Source organism: Anabrus simplex, chromosome 7 (assembly GCF_040414725.1).
Source record: "Anabrus simplex isolate iqAnaSimp1 chromosome 7, ASM4041472v1, whole genome shotgun sequence".
NCBI classification, from domain to species: Eukaryota; Metazoa; Arthropoda; class Insecta; order Orthoptera; family Tettigoniidae; genus Anabrus; species Anabrus simplex.
Window position 1 is genome coordinate 142495006 of NC_090271.1, and position 13625 is coordinate 142508630.

The following is a 13625-nucleotide window of genomic DNA, read 5'->3' on the forward strand; positions in this document are numbered from 1 at the left end:
ATATTAATCAACACTGGTGTTTGAATTTCCTCACAGCAAAACAAATAGTTATATGTATTTTAAAGTTTTAATGACCCAGATTCATCTATCTTTCACATGTTTTGTAAGATTTATCATTGTATATGTTTTTCTTCACATCAAGATTTTAAAGATTTTTAATACCTCGGCCTAATGCATCACATTGATATGATATACAGCTCCATGTGAACTTTCATCACAAATAATTATTTTTAGCTATTAATGTTATGCCTTTTTGCTTCTTGTTATGTGTCTATGCATTGATTTTGTATTTTTTGTATCTTGCACTTTTTGGGAACTATCGGCTGATGACCCAGATCTGGAGTCGAAACCGGTACCATTTGTAAACAATATGTGATGTAACTCACATAAATATTCTTGTATTGAATAGGTGGAACCTAAATATATACTTAATTTATTGTAATTCCGACTTGTTCTGCAATTTCTGATATTCTCGCCCATCGATCGTCGACAATGTCTTAAACCGCACGAATGTTTACGTCTGTAATGCTCGTCCGAGGACAGCGATCGTGTTGCTGATTTTCCACACGTTCTCATCCTTCCTTGAACTTTTCATGCCAGACAAATGCATGTCCTTGACAATGTTTGATCACTGAACTGTGCAGTCAATCTCTGGCAAATTCTTGACGCTGTAACTTCTTCACGGGCAAGAAATTTTATAATTGTGCTTTGCACAGTGGAGGGGTGCACCTGTTGCTCCAACATCATTAGTGTTATTGATGAAACAGCAGGAAATATCTTAACGGCACGCTCTCTCAACTCCTAGCGGTCCCACCTAAGCATAGCACAAACATGGGGCCAGTCCTACCAACTGTTGATGATCAGGAACAAAAATCCTGTTTAAATTTGATCGAATTTTGTATGATCACCACATCAATAGTCCTTTCATTCTAAAAACCTGCTTGCATTTTCTTTCTAAAGCCATTTCTAAGTTTCCGATATTTAGTCAGTTATTGATATAGGTGATAAGATTCTATTTCCTGATCAGTTGCATTCATAATTACATGATCATTGACTAGCAAGTGTCTTTATAAACAAGCAACTTAACAAGAAAAGACTTTATTGTTACAGTAATCACTAATAGGTTGATGATCGTAGTAGAATCAGTAGACACAACTTTCTGGAGAAGAGGAAAATAAAGGTCTGATCTCCGATAATGTGACATTTTCAGCTTTCTTGCCTAAGAAGGCTAAATCATTGGCAAGATTCTCCTCTTTCCATGATACTTACTTGCCTAGTTGCATAGGATAAACATCTGCACTCCAGTTATTCCCAATGACTTCTCAAGTACAACTGTACTGAGCTTTAAGCAGACTTACCTGTATAAGGAGGCAGCTTGTTGCCTTCTCCTAATTTTTACAAAGTCCATACTGTGTGTGAAAGTTGACATTAGATGTATACTATTCTTGTATTTTCTTCAAACATGAAAATATAATTCATCATAATCCTCTGTTATTATACCTTCTATATAGTAAAAATTATCTTATTATTGTAAGAGAGGAGGTCATCTAACTTAAATCCTGCTTTCTTTTTGTTTACATAGCTGTTCCATCCAGGGAAGATGGCTCACCCACCTCCTCGTCATCCTTCACACTCCGAACAGCGCCGCATGTCTGGTCACATGCAACGCCCATCTCAGAGTTACTCAGGACATAATGGTATGATGACCTTTTATCTTTTGATCTGCTGTGTAGTTTTTTTTTTTTTTTTTTAATGGTACAGTTGAACCTCGATAATTCAGAATCGCTTAATTCATAATCCCGCCTAATTCGAAGAAGCTCTCATTCCTAGAAACATGACATATGGTTTTGCATGTTATTTAAATTGCTTAATTCAAAATATGGATAATTTGTAATTTGAAAAACAATATCGGTCCTATTACCGAAATTCAGACTTTCAATTCGAAACTGCCTGTGCATTTAAAAAAATAGTATTTTAAAGGGTAATTTTATTTCAAAATTTCTCTGCATCATGATAGAATGCATCATGCGGAACGTGCAGGGGTAGCTTTCCGCACTTTCACTCACTTTGGTGGGTCTACAGTATGCTTCATAGTTGCTAAGTTCAAGTGAAATCATAATTCTTTTTTATTCCGTGCTTTAAGGAACACCACAATATCACGTAGCAGCCAGTATGCGGAGATCAGAATCCACAAACACTGGCGATGCCAACAGTTGGCGAAAAAGCGTGGCTCATATATAGTAAATTCATACGCATCAAACAATATTGCCGAGTCCAAACAAACTTATGCCAAGCTGGAAAATCATACAAGGGTCGGGTCACAGTACTGCATTGCAATGCAGACGGAAGTGAGAAACTTCCTCCCCTCGTCTTAGGAAAGTTTGGTAATCCATGATGGAAAGTTTGGTAATCCATGATGTTTTAAGGGCATTGGGCACTTTCCATGCAAATAAAAGGCATCTAAAAATGCAAACAATACATTAACTCAAAAATAAAGCACTTGCACAGGGGAGCCAGGATGATTTGTCCTCATCTTTGAATCGTGGGGGGTTTTCCTTTCATTGTGTTAGGTTATGTTTGTCAGTGATTTATACAAGTACATTATTTGATTGATGTAAATTCACCTTGTTGGATACATTTCAGGAATAGTTACTTCCATGGCATCTGAAAAGTTTAAACTGTGAATCAAGGTGATAGCATACATTAATGGGTCTTAGAATACTTTGTGATGCGGCAAGGGTTGGCATTTCTGAATTACGAGTTAGCGGTTAATTTGAAATCCAATTGTTTCATCCCAACGACTTTGAATTAACAAGGTTTACTGTAATTGCATACTATCTTCAAGGTTGCAGTATCAAATCCTGGCATATGGTTGACATTTAAGAGCACCTAAATGCAAAAGACCCTTGGCAGTAAATTTACTCAGATGTTAAGGAATCACAAAGCTGTTGGTAGTGGTGGCACCTCTTGTGAAATGATCAGGGAGATAGGTGAAGTAGACTTTGATATATTTCATGCAATCTGTAACAAAACGGAATTAACGCTTGTAGCCATATTTACATTATCACATTCCTATTGAGCAGACTGGGTTTATGTAATGAAAAGCTACCGAGCTCAATAGCTGCAGTCGCTTAAGTGCAGGCAGTATGTAGTATTCGGGAGATAGTGAGTTCGAACCCCACTATCGGCAGTCCTGAAGATGGTTTTCCGTAGTTTCCCATTTTCACACCAGGCAAATGCTGGGACTGTTTTAATTAAGGCCACGGCCACTTCCTTCCCACTCCTAGCCCTTTCCTATCCCATCGTCGCCATAAGCCCTATCTGTGTTGGTACAACGTAAAGCCAATTGTAAAGATTTAAAAAAAAAAAATTGCAATGAAGGAGAACGAGGAAACAGATCTTTATAGGTGGCAATTTATTGAAAAAGCCCTAAATGTCAGTATTCCAGTTTTACTGTGTTTCTTAGATTACAAAAATGCTTTTGACTCTTGTTATCTGGATGAAGTTATGGCAATTTTTAGGTTAAATGAATGTCTCACCTCACCTCATTACAAGAACAACAGTCAAAAACAAAGTGGATGACAATTTACCCGAAGACTTTGTAGTTTCTAAAGGTGTGAGACAAGGATGTATCCTGACACTTCATCTCTATAACATATATGGTGATCCCATCATGAGGAGAGTAGTGAATGACTGGGAAGGAATCTTTGATGGTGGCAAACTAATAACTAACCACCCTGCTTGCAAGTAGTGAAGACAAATTTAACATATTGTTAGAATGCATTGAGAAGGAGAGTTGAGATCTTGGCCTAGAGATCAACCTCAGCAAGACAAAGGTGATGATTATTGATAAAAGTAGAAAGTTACAACTCACTTGGCAGTTAAAAGATATGGAAATTGTGCATGAGTTTGGTATATTTAGGCTCATTACTGGGCAGTGCTGGAAGTCCAGAAAAAAGGTGATCAAGACGAGAATTGCTCTTTGGCATACTGCATTGTATGAATTTCATAAGATATGGCATGATAGAGATGTAACACACTACACAAAGCAGCATCTTGCTAAAACATCTTTCTTCATGTTCTTCTACAGCTGTGAAACATAGCCGCTTAAGGCAAGAGGCCATCATTATATTGATGCAGTGAAAATGTGGTGCTGGTGACAAATGCTCCCATGGATAAAGGAAAGGACACATAACTCCATTACCAAAGAACTGTGAATATTGAAAGGAAAAAAACTCCTTCATGGTGAATCAGAAGATTTTACAGTTCTTCTGCCACATAATTTATCTGAAGGGAAACAACTTGGAAAAGTTCATTGTCTAGGAAATGGTGAATGGTGAAATATCGTGGGGAAGGCCAGCAAGAAAGTGGATTGCCCAGATACAAGAAATTGCTCACATGGCTCTTAGAAACCCTACACAGAAGGCAGAAGATCAAAAAGAATGTAGGCATTTTGTATCTCCTATCTCATATTATGTGAGTAAACATATACAGGGCATTTCAGAATGAATATTGGGGTTTTAAGGTTCTGTAGTACTTACAACATATAATAGGGGTGGCCACTAACCTTAATTCTGAGAGCTGCAAAATTAGGAGACAAAACTGGGAGCATGTTTAGAAAATGGTTCATAAAATGAAGACAAGTTTTTTAAATGAAGGAACATTTATTTTCTACACTACACAGAACATTATTGTTCAGGTACACACCTAGAAATGAGATTTTATTTCTGAGAAGTGCTTTTTCGGCTGTTCATTTTTTGCTGTTAGTTTTGTGAAATCTGACTGATAATTGGTAAGCGCAGTTCGAACAAGTTCACTTAAATGTTCATTAGTTAGTTCAGATCGATATTTAGATTAAATAAATTTAAGCGTTGAGTACAGTGATTCACACACGTAAGTAGTCCCAAAGATTGAGATAAGTCTCTTGGCACACTCTTTTGTTAGTGGATATTTTCCTTCTGGAATATTCTTCCAAAATTCTATGGTAGAAACGCCACTTCGTTTGAGTCCGTTTAGTCCTTCGTCCTCTTGCAGTTCTAGTAGCACCAGGCGAGTTGGCCGTGCGCGTAGAGGCACGTGGCTGTGAGCTTGCATCTGGGAGATCGTGGGTTCGAGCCCCACTGTCGGTAGCCCTGAAGATGGTTTTCCATGTTTTCCCATTTTCACACCAGGCAAATGCTGGGGCTGTACCTTAATTAAGGCCACGGACGCTTCCTTCCAACTCCTAGGCCTTTCCTCTCCCATCGTCGCCATAAGACCTATCTGTGCCGGTGCGACGTAAAGCAACTATCAAAAAAAAAAGTTCTCCCACCCTACAGCTGCTGTATCCTTTGTTATTGGTGATGAAACAGGACAGCCATCGCCCACAACATCAACAGCAAAAGGGTTTTCCAGGAATTAAAATTAGGTTTAAGTGATCTCAAATCATTAAATCTGCCAATTATTTCTTTAGCAAGGCCAGACATTTTACTCATGTAATCTTCAGTTTCCACCTGAACGTCAGGAAGGCTTCAAACATTTGAAGTGAGAAAATATTTTAGTCTGATGGTCTTTCCCAAACAGCTTTAATTTGCTATGAAAGCTAAGTACAGTCTTGGCCAAATCAGAAGTAAGTTTTTCACTTCCTTGTAAAGTTATGTTTAGCGTTTTTAAATGCTGGACCACATCTGTAAGAAAAGCCAAATCTAACAACCACTGGGGGTTATTAAGTTCAGGAAATGATTTTAATTTTTCTTCCATAAACTGTTTGATTGGATCAAGTAATTAAAAATATATGCCAAGAACACTGCTTACAGATACCCATCTTACTAAGCAGTACCAGTATACATAATCAGGAAGCTTGTCATTGTTCATATCTTCTATAAAAATTTGAACCGTCTGCGTGTTTTGGCACATGAGCGAATACAGTTCACAATTTTTAGAACTACCTGCATAATATGCGGGTACTGAAAATATTTTGCTGCTAAATGTTCTCTGTGAATAATACAATGTACAGGAAGGAAATCAAGAACTGATGTGTCAGCATTTAAAAGCCCAATAGGCCCTTGTTTTGTGCGTCATAGATGGTGCACCATCAGTAGCAATGCTGACAATATTACCGATAGGCACTGAGTTTTTCTGTAAAACATCATCCAGGGCTTCTTTAATGTCACAACCACGAGTAGTATCCTTCAAAGTAACCACGTCTAAAAGTTCTTCCACCACCTGCAAGTCCCTTGACTCATACTTCACAAATATGGCTAGTTGTGGTTTATCTTTGATGTCAGTAGACTCGTCCAGAGCCAGACTTACTGCTGAGCACTTGCTTAGATTTTTTGTAAATTATTAAAATTATCCACACGAATAACAGAAACTAGCCTCTTTTTGTGTGTCTAGCAGCGGGCATTTCGTTGATCAGTTAATGCAGTTTCTTATTTTCGGGTTCTAACAGAAATAACTTGTGCCATGGTCTTCTTAATAAACTCCCCCTATGTGTAAGGCTTTTTTGCATGTGCAATATTAAAAGCCAAGATGAAGCCAGCTTCTGTTGTCATATCTGCTTCCTTGGTAAAAACTGACATAACCTTACTTTGACCATGGAGTTTTCCTTTAGTGATTTCAGTTTGGTTTTCCTTGACTGAGAGCCAACAGGAAAATCTTTGTTGAAACCTCTGTGGTTAGTGTCATGATGGCGTTATAGATTACTGGCCTTGAACTTTGACAATGTTATTTGACACAAAAGACACATTGGCTTACTGTTTCTTTCTAAGAAAAAAACCAAATTCTTCCTCCCAGTCAGTATGAAAAAGCACGCAGAAATGTAACGGCACTCGCTACTGCCTATACGTTAACGCAACTGGCTTCACCTCACGACACTGACTCAATGACACACTCTCCCGCTCAAAGCACTATGTAACGGAATGCCCTGGAACTATATTCACCTCCCATCTCTCACCACTGTCCTACAGCGCTAATAACGTTAAGCAGCTCATCGCTGCTACTGACTGCCGCTGGTCGCGAGTTGTTGTTAGATTCCATTAATTATATCATTTAATTTTACTCTATGGTTGGTGTCAAGAGCCGCACGAGACTGACTCGTGAGTCGCATGCGGCTCACGAGCCTCGTTGTGGCCAGCCCTGACATAAAACAACATGATCATCATCACTGGTGCGACAGCTTTGTGGGCCTTGGCCTTCTGAAGAAGTTTTCCCCATTCTTTCCTGTTAAGTGCAGAGCTCCTCCGATTCTTGATTCCATTTATCTTTACATCCTCTCTCACCCCTTCTTCCCACCTTAACTTTGGTCTGCTAACTTTCCTGATTCCGTCTGGCACTGCATTAAATATCTTCTTTATCCTTCTGTCATTAGCACGCAGCACATTGTACCCGTAAAAATGTGTTCATATCTTTAAGGCGCTTGATATTAAATGAACGAGCATGATTCTTAATCTCGGTTGTGGCTTTATCATTGGAGCTGGTACAGAGAGAGGTATAGTCATCAAATTGAGAGATTATTTTGATAAATTGAGTTTATTGATCATCAAAAGCAAGTTCATATCGCCTTCATACAGCAGCGTGGAAATGTCGTGGCTGGTTGGTACCTCCAAGTCCTGGGATGGTGCTGGACATCGACTGGGCAGGGACCACACCTGCTCGGATGAGGAGTTCTGGAACGTCTGGAGGTTCTGGAAGTGTCTCGACGTTCTGGAATGTCCCGACGTTCTGGAATGTCTCGAAGATTGGTACGCGTTCCTGGGTTCGATTCGAGACGTAATTCACACCTGAATTTCCTGTACGGCACTCCACACATTCAGGGCACTGTCTGAACAGATATGACCTTTTAATTATGATTACTGCAAAAACGTTCTAGAATAATCACTCGAAGAACAAGTACTGGTAGAAATGCAAGTTCATAAGGCAAGCTCACTGTAAGTCAGGATGTTCTAGAGGATTACTGTTACTGCAGTCCTAAATGCATAGTTCTGAAGGTTTAAAACATATTGGCAATGAACTGAATAAGTAGCACTCGGAAACTGTCCTGTTGCATTAATAAGCGAAGTGAATAGCCATTAAAGAAAATAATATTTGAAAGAAAAAGTCTGACTTCATAAATTATGGATCACTCAAAATACTGGAAAGTTCTAGGCTTTCTGGAAATGCGATATGCGTATTCCGAATTGTCACAGTCTTTAAGAATCAAAACATAAGTCCCTGTGTAGCACTTGGAAAGCATTGCATATTTCACGTAATGTTTAATGTCCCCTAAGTTCAATGTTCCAGAAATTGATTCAAAAATATAAGTTCAAATAAGTTCGAAACGTAAGTTCAATGCGATACACAACACGCGAGAAATTCAATCGTCGTCGAATAAGTAAGTCCTTATGTGGCACTTCAAAAAAAAAAACAAAGTTCCAATGTATAGAAATAACAAAGTTCCAACGTGTCGAAATGTTAAAGTCCCATCACGACACTCGAAGAAAATAAAGTTTCGATGACAATGTTCCAGTACGTCACCTTAAGAAAATAATAGTCTTATCGCGACACTTGGTGAAAAAAACTAAGTTCCAATGAGACGCTTCAGGAAAAAAAAACAAAGTTATTATATGGCACTTTAAGAAAATATCAAAGTCCAATCACGACACACGAAAAAGGTAAAGTCCCATTCAGGCACTTCAAGAATATGATAAAGTCTTGATACAACACTTAGAGAAAATACCGAACTTGTATTTCGCAGATTGTCGACTAGAAGTTCGACATGCACAACACTTCTCTTGTCACCCGTGTCACAGAGACGGCGGAGTGACAGACACTGAATTCGTAGATCGGGTGGTCTTCCTTTTATACACGTTCGCATGGAAGTGTCTAGAACTCGGGTACTGTCTACCCTTATAACTTCTATAATACTCAGCGGATTTTCTTGAAATCTGAAGATATGATGTCCATTGTAAAGGCTTTCAAGTTGGCAGTGTCAAAATAGCGATGAATTAGCTCAAAATGTACTTTTGAGGACGAGCTGGATCATTACCATATATGGTAGCGGAGAGCTGGCTTACGGCGGCCACGTCACTCGCTGGGTACGTCACTGCGTTCGGCGGGCTGCCTACCTTCCATCTCGCGCGAAGTTCAACAAACATACTTCGAACTTCTCTCGTAGCGGTGTTCCCGGTACAACATGTACTGCCCACTCCAACCTTCTGATCTTTATACAGTTAACAATGTTTGGTTCGTTATATAAATTATACAGTTCATGATTATATTTTCTTCTCCTGACACCATTTTCTTACACTGGCCCAAAAATTTGCCTCAAAATCCTTCTTTCAAATATACCGAGCTGTCTTTCATCAGATTTTGAGTGTGTCCAGGTCTCAGCACCATATGTTAATACAGGCTTTACTAAAACTTTATACATCAGGACTTAAGTTTTCCTGAACAGCAGCTTAGACTTCAGATGTTTTCTGAGGCCATGATAGCACTTGTTAGCAGACAGTATACATTTTTGGATTTCAGAACTAACATTGTTCTTGGAATTAACTTTTGATCCAAGCTAGGTAAAGCTACGCACATCAAACTTATACGAGCCAATTTCTATGAATGTAGATCCGCTAGAGTAGTCTTTCTTGCTGCTTTTTTGAGGCTTGTGAAAGCTTCTTTCAATGCTCTTGGTGTTCTTGCGATTAAATCAATATCATCTGCATGTGCCAAACTTTGAACTGATTTATATAAGATGGTTCCCCTTGTGTTGATACTTGCATTTCTAACAACTTTCTCCAAAGCTATATTGAACAAAAGGCATGGTAATGAATCTCCTTGCCTAACTCCGTTCTTGGTCGTTACAGCACTTGATAACATATTCTGGATCTTAATTTTATTCCGAGTATTCTCCATGGTAGCTTTCACAAGGGCGATCAATTTCTTAGGGATCTCAAACTCTTCCATTGCTACATAGAGATTACTTTTATCAATGCTGTCATAGGCTGATCTGAAGTCAATGAAGAAATGGTGTGTATCAATTCCAAATTCTTTACATTTTTTAAGTATCTGGCGGATTGTGAAGATCTGATCAATAGTAGATCTCCTTGGCAAAATCCGCATTGATAGTCACCAACCACATTTTCCACTTAAGGCACCAATCTGCTAAAGAGAATATTGGAAAATATTTTATAAGCAATGGATATTAAGCAGATACCTCTATAGTTAGAACACATCATGATGTCACCTGTCTTATGTATCGAGCAGATGATACCTATGTTCCATTCATCAGGGATTGTTTCCGCTACCCATATCTTGGCCACTAGTTTGTGAAAGTGTTTAACATATTTTTTCCAGCATTTTTCACAAGCTCTAATTGTATTAAATCCATTCCCGGGGCTTTGTTATTCTTTAACTTCTTAATGCCAAGCTCAACTTCCTCAGTAGTAGGTATCGGTACTTCTATGTCTGATTTTCTTGTATTTACAGGAGGTAAGGTTCATCAAAATATTGGGCCCATCTTGTAGTATTGCTTCCTCACTGTCCAGTATTATACCATCTTTATCTCTACACAAACTTGTTCTAGGCTTGAAATCCTTATGGCTTTTATTTAACTTCTGATAGAAAGCTCTCACATCATTAATCCCTTTCAATCGTTCCATTTCTTCTAATTCTTTCCTACCGAGCTCGATAGCTGCAGTCGCTTAAGTGCAGACAGTATCCAGTATTCGGGAGATAGTGGGTTCGAACCCCAATGTCTGCAGCCCTGAAGATGGTTTTCCTTGGTTTCCCATTTTCACACCAGGCAAATGCTGGGGCTGTACCTTAACTAAGGCCACGGGCGCTTCCTTCCTATTCCTAGGCCTTTCCTGTCCCATCATCACCATAAGACATATCTGTGTCGGTGCAACGTAAAACAAATGGCAAAAAAAAATTATTTCTTATTTTTCTTGTGGAATTTCCTTTCTTTTCTTCTGGAAGTTCTATACTATTCCACTGCTTTTCGGACGTGGTTCCTCTGTTGCATTCTCTTGTATGCTTCATTTTTTAAGGTTGTTGCTCATGCACACTCTTCATCAAACCAATTGTTGTGCCAGACTTTCTCTTCCCTTCCTAAAACTTAATTTGCAGTTTTTAATAGTGTGTCTTTAAGATTCTTCCAGATTTCATCAATACTCTCACTATTAGGCAAATCGGTCAGGGCCTCATTAAGCAAGCTAACATATCTGAGAGCAGTTTCGGGCTCCTTCAGCCGAGCACTGTTGAACTTTCTTGCATTGGATCCATGTACCTTTCTTGCATTAGATACTTGGCTTCTAATAGTTGCTACCACAAGGTAGTGGTCAGAGTCAATATTGTGCCCCCTATAACTTCTAACATCCATCAAGTCAGAGAAGTGTCTTGCATCTATTAGGAGGTGGTCAATTTGATTAAAAGTACTTCCATCTGGAGACTTCCATGTCATTTTATGTATGTCCTTGTGATTAACCCCTCAGCGCCGACCTCTGTACGTGGTATAGACCCATACATAGTTTCGCATTTACGGCTATAGCGCGAAGAGTTTTGGTGTTATGGATATGCAAATTGTTTTGTTTCCAAGAAGACATTTTCGGTTTTATCAGTGTTCTAAATAAGAATTGAAAATCGTTAAAGTGTAGTTGCTTTTGCAAGGATAAGTATTTGTCAGTTATGTCTGAGCACCAATCCCTGCTTTTTTAATAGTCCGTTTGCTTCATTCTTTCCCACAGAAAAAAATAAAGAAATGATGATCTGAGAAGTTTGTCTTTTCGTGTGATGTTCTTTGCTCTAATTTTGTATTAAGAGTGCGGTTTATTTATTATATTTGTCTTCATTTCTCAGCTTGTAGTCTTTTCGTAACTCTCCACGAGTGCTCTGTGTAAGCATCAGTTAGTGCTGCTTTCTGTCATACGACACGAGAAGCACCTCGTTTGAAAGACGATGTATCGACCTTTTAATCTGAAATATGTATCGAGTTGGTTTGATTTGTCATAAATGTTATTCCCCTCATTCAGTTTCGTCCTGCTGCTTTCGGTCCCGCTGCAGCTTCATCAGCTTGTGTGATGCACCGCGCTCAATGGCTAGCTCCTGCTGAGAGTAACGTGCTTGAAATATTGTATAATTCAAATGAAAGTTTAGTCGGAAGTAGTAGTGGCAGTATTAGCAGTAGTGATAATGAAATAGATGATGTGGCTGTGGCCGATGCAGTGGTAAATGAGAGTGACGATGAGGAGGAACCAGTACTTGGAAATTTCGTGTAGGAGACTATAGATACGCATACAGGTCAAAGTGAATTATGATTCCTAGATTCTCCAATAATATTCAGACAAGTCACAGGGACAAACATTGAGCAGTTATCTTATCAGTTTCAGCTGATGGAAGGTTTGTTTACATAATACAAAATACGCTTCTCGGGCGGGAAACGAAATATTCAAGGCCGGCGCGCATCAGATAATACAGTTCCAAGGTTGCAGGAAATACGTTTTATCAGGAAATTAGCACCCAAGAGTGAGGAATCCAAACCTCAGAGACGTTGTATCACGTGTTCAAAACATGGTGGAAAGAAGACATCGGTGTACTGCTGCCAGGAGTGTGCCTTGGGTTTCTGTCTCGAAGAGTGCTTCGAACTCTATCACACGGAACTGAATTACTAAGGAAATGTGAAACAATTATGTAATTATCTTCATGTACATAGTTCTACCATAATGAATTCCAAATTTCGTGAATATCGGGCTACTCTTTAAACGGCTGCGATGCTGAGGGGTTAAAAGTTGTACTTCCCACTACCATATTTCTCGAGGATGAAAAATGTATAAGCCTGATTCCATTATCATTAGAAATATCATGCAAGGTGTATTTTCCAGTACAAGGTCTGTATTAGTCTTCCTTTCCTATCTTTGCATTCAAATCCCTGAAGATTATTTTACAGTCTGCTCTTGGGTACTCATTATAAATTCATCGTAAAATGAATCTTTATCTTCATCGCTCTTCTCTTCAGTTGGAGCATGTGCACAGATAAGACTGTAATTGAAGAACTTCCCTTTAATTCGAAGTCTGCATAATCTATGCGATTTTGCCCAAAAATCCACGATAAGATGTTTTATCTGCTTATTGACAATAAAACCAGTACCAAGCATGTGATCCTTCATGAGGCAGCTATAGAATACCATGTGATTTTTTTCTGTATATCACTCCTTCACCAGTCCATCTCACTTCTTGAATAGCAGTAATATCTAGTCGATACTCATCCAGCTGATTGAGCAACTTTCTTAGGTTTCCAGCTTGGTAAAGAGTTGAAACATTCCGCGAACCAATTCTAAAGTCCTATACACGTTTACAAGGTCGTCGTAAAAAGGTCAGGCCGGCTATTTCTTCTTCATATTTCATAACGAGAGTTTTTTACAGAATGGGTTGTCTCCCTTAGCTGGTGGGTCCCCATTTTGAAGCATCGGGAACTCGCTTTTTCGCCGTGACATGACTTAGCCGTGTACATGCAATGTACCCGAGGGCCGCGGCATGGACATGCATGTATCGGACTTGGTAGGAATAAATGGCATTTCCTGTGCTTTATTAGTACACTTCCACCAGCAAGAAGTGAACCCACAGGACCACATGCAACCCCTTCGGCCCCCATTACATATAACTTACAATTATAAATA

The 13625-nt window shown here is 39.0% G+C and overlaps 1 protein-coding gene across 8 annotated transcripts in view; it reads left to right on the forward strand.

Moving 5' to 3' along the window:
* Positions 1–13625, forward strand: part of gek (serine/threonine-protein kinase gek) — a 736940-nt gene that overhangs the window by 701369 nt on the left and 21946 nt on the right. For all 8 annotated transcript variants that reach the window (XM_067151353.2, XM_067151356.2, XM_067151355.2 and 5 more), the window contains one exon: positions 1583–1697. In XM_067151353.2, coding sequence (XP_067007454.2) covers positions 1583–1697 — 115 coding nt within the window. The remainder of the gene's footprint in view (positions 1–1582; positions 1698–13625) is intronic.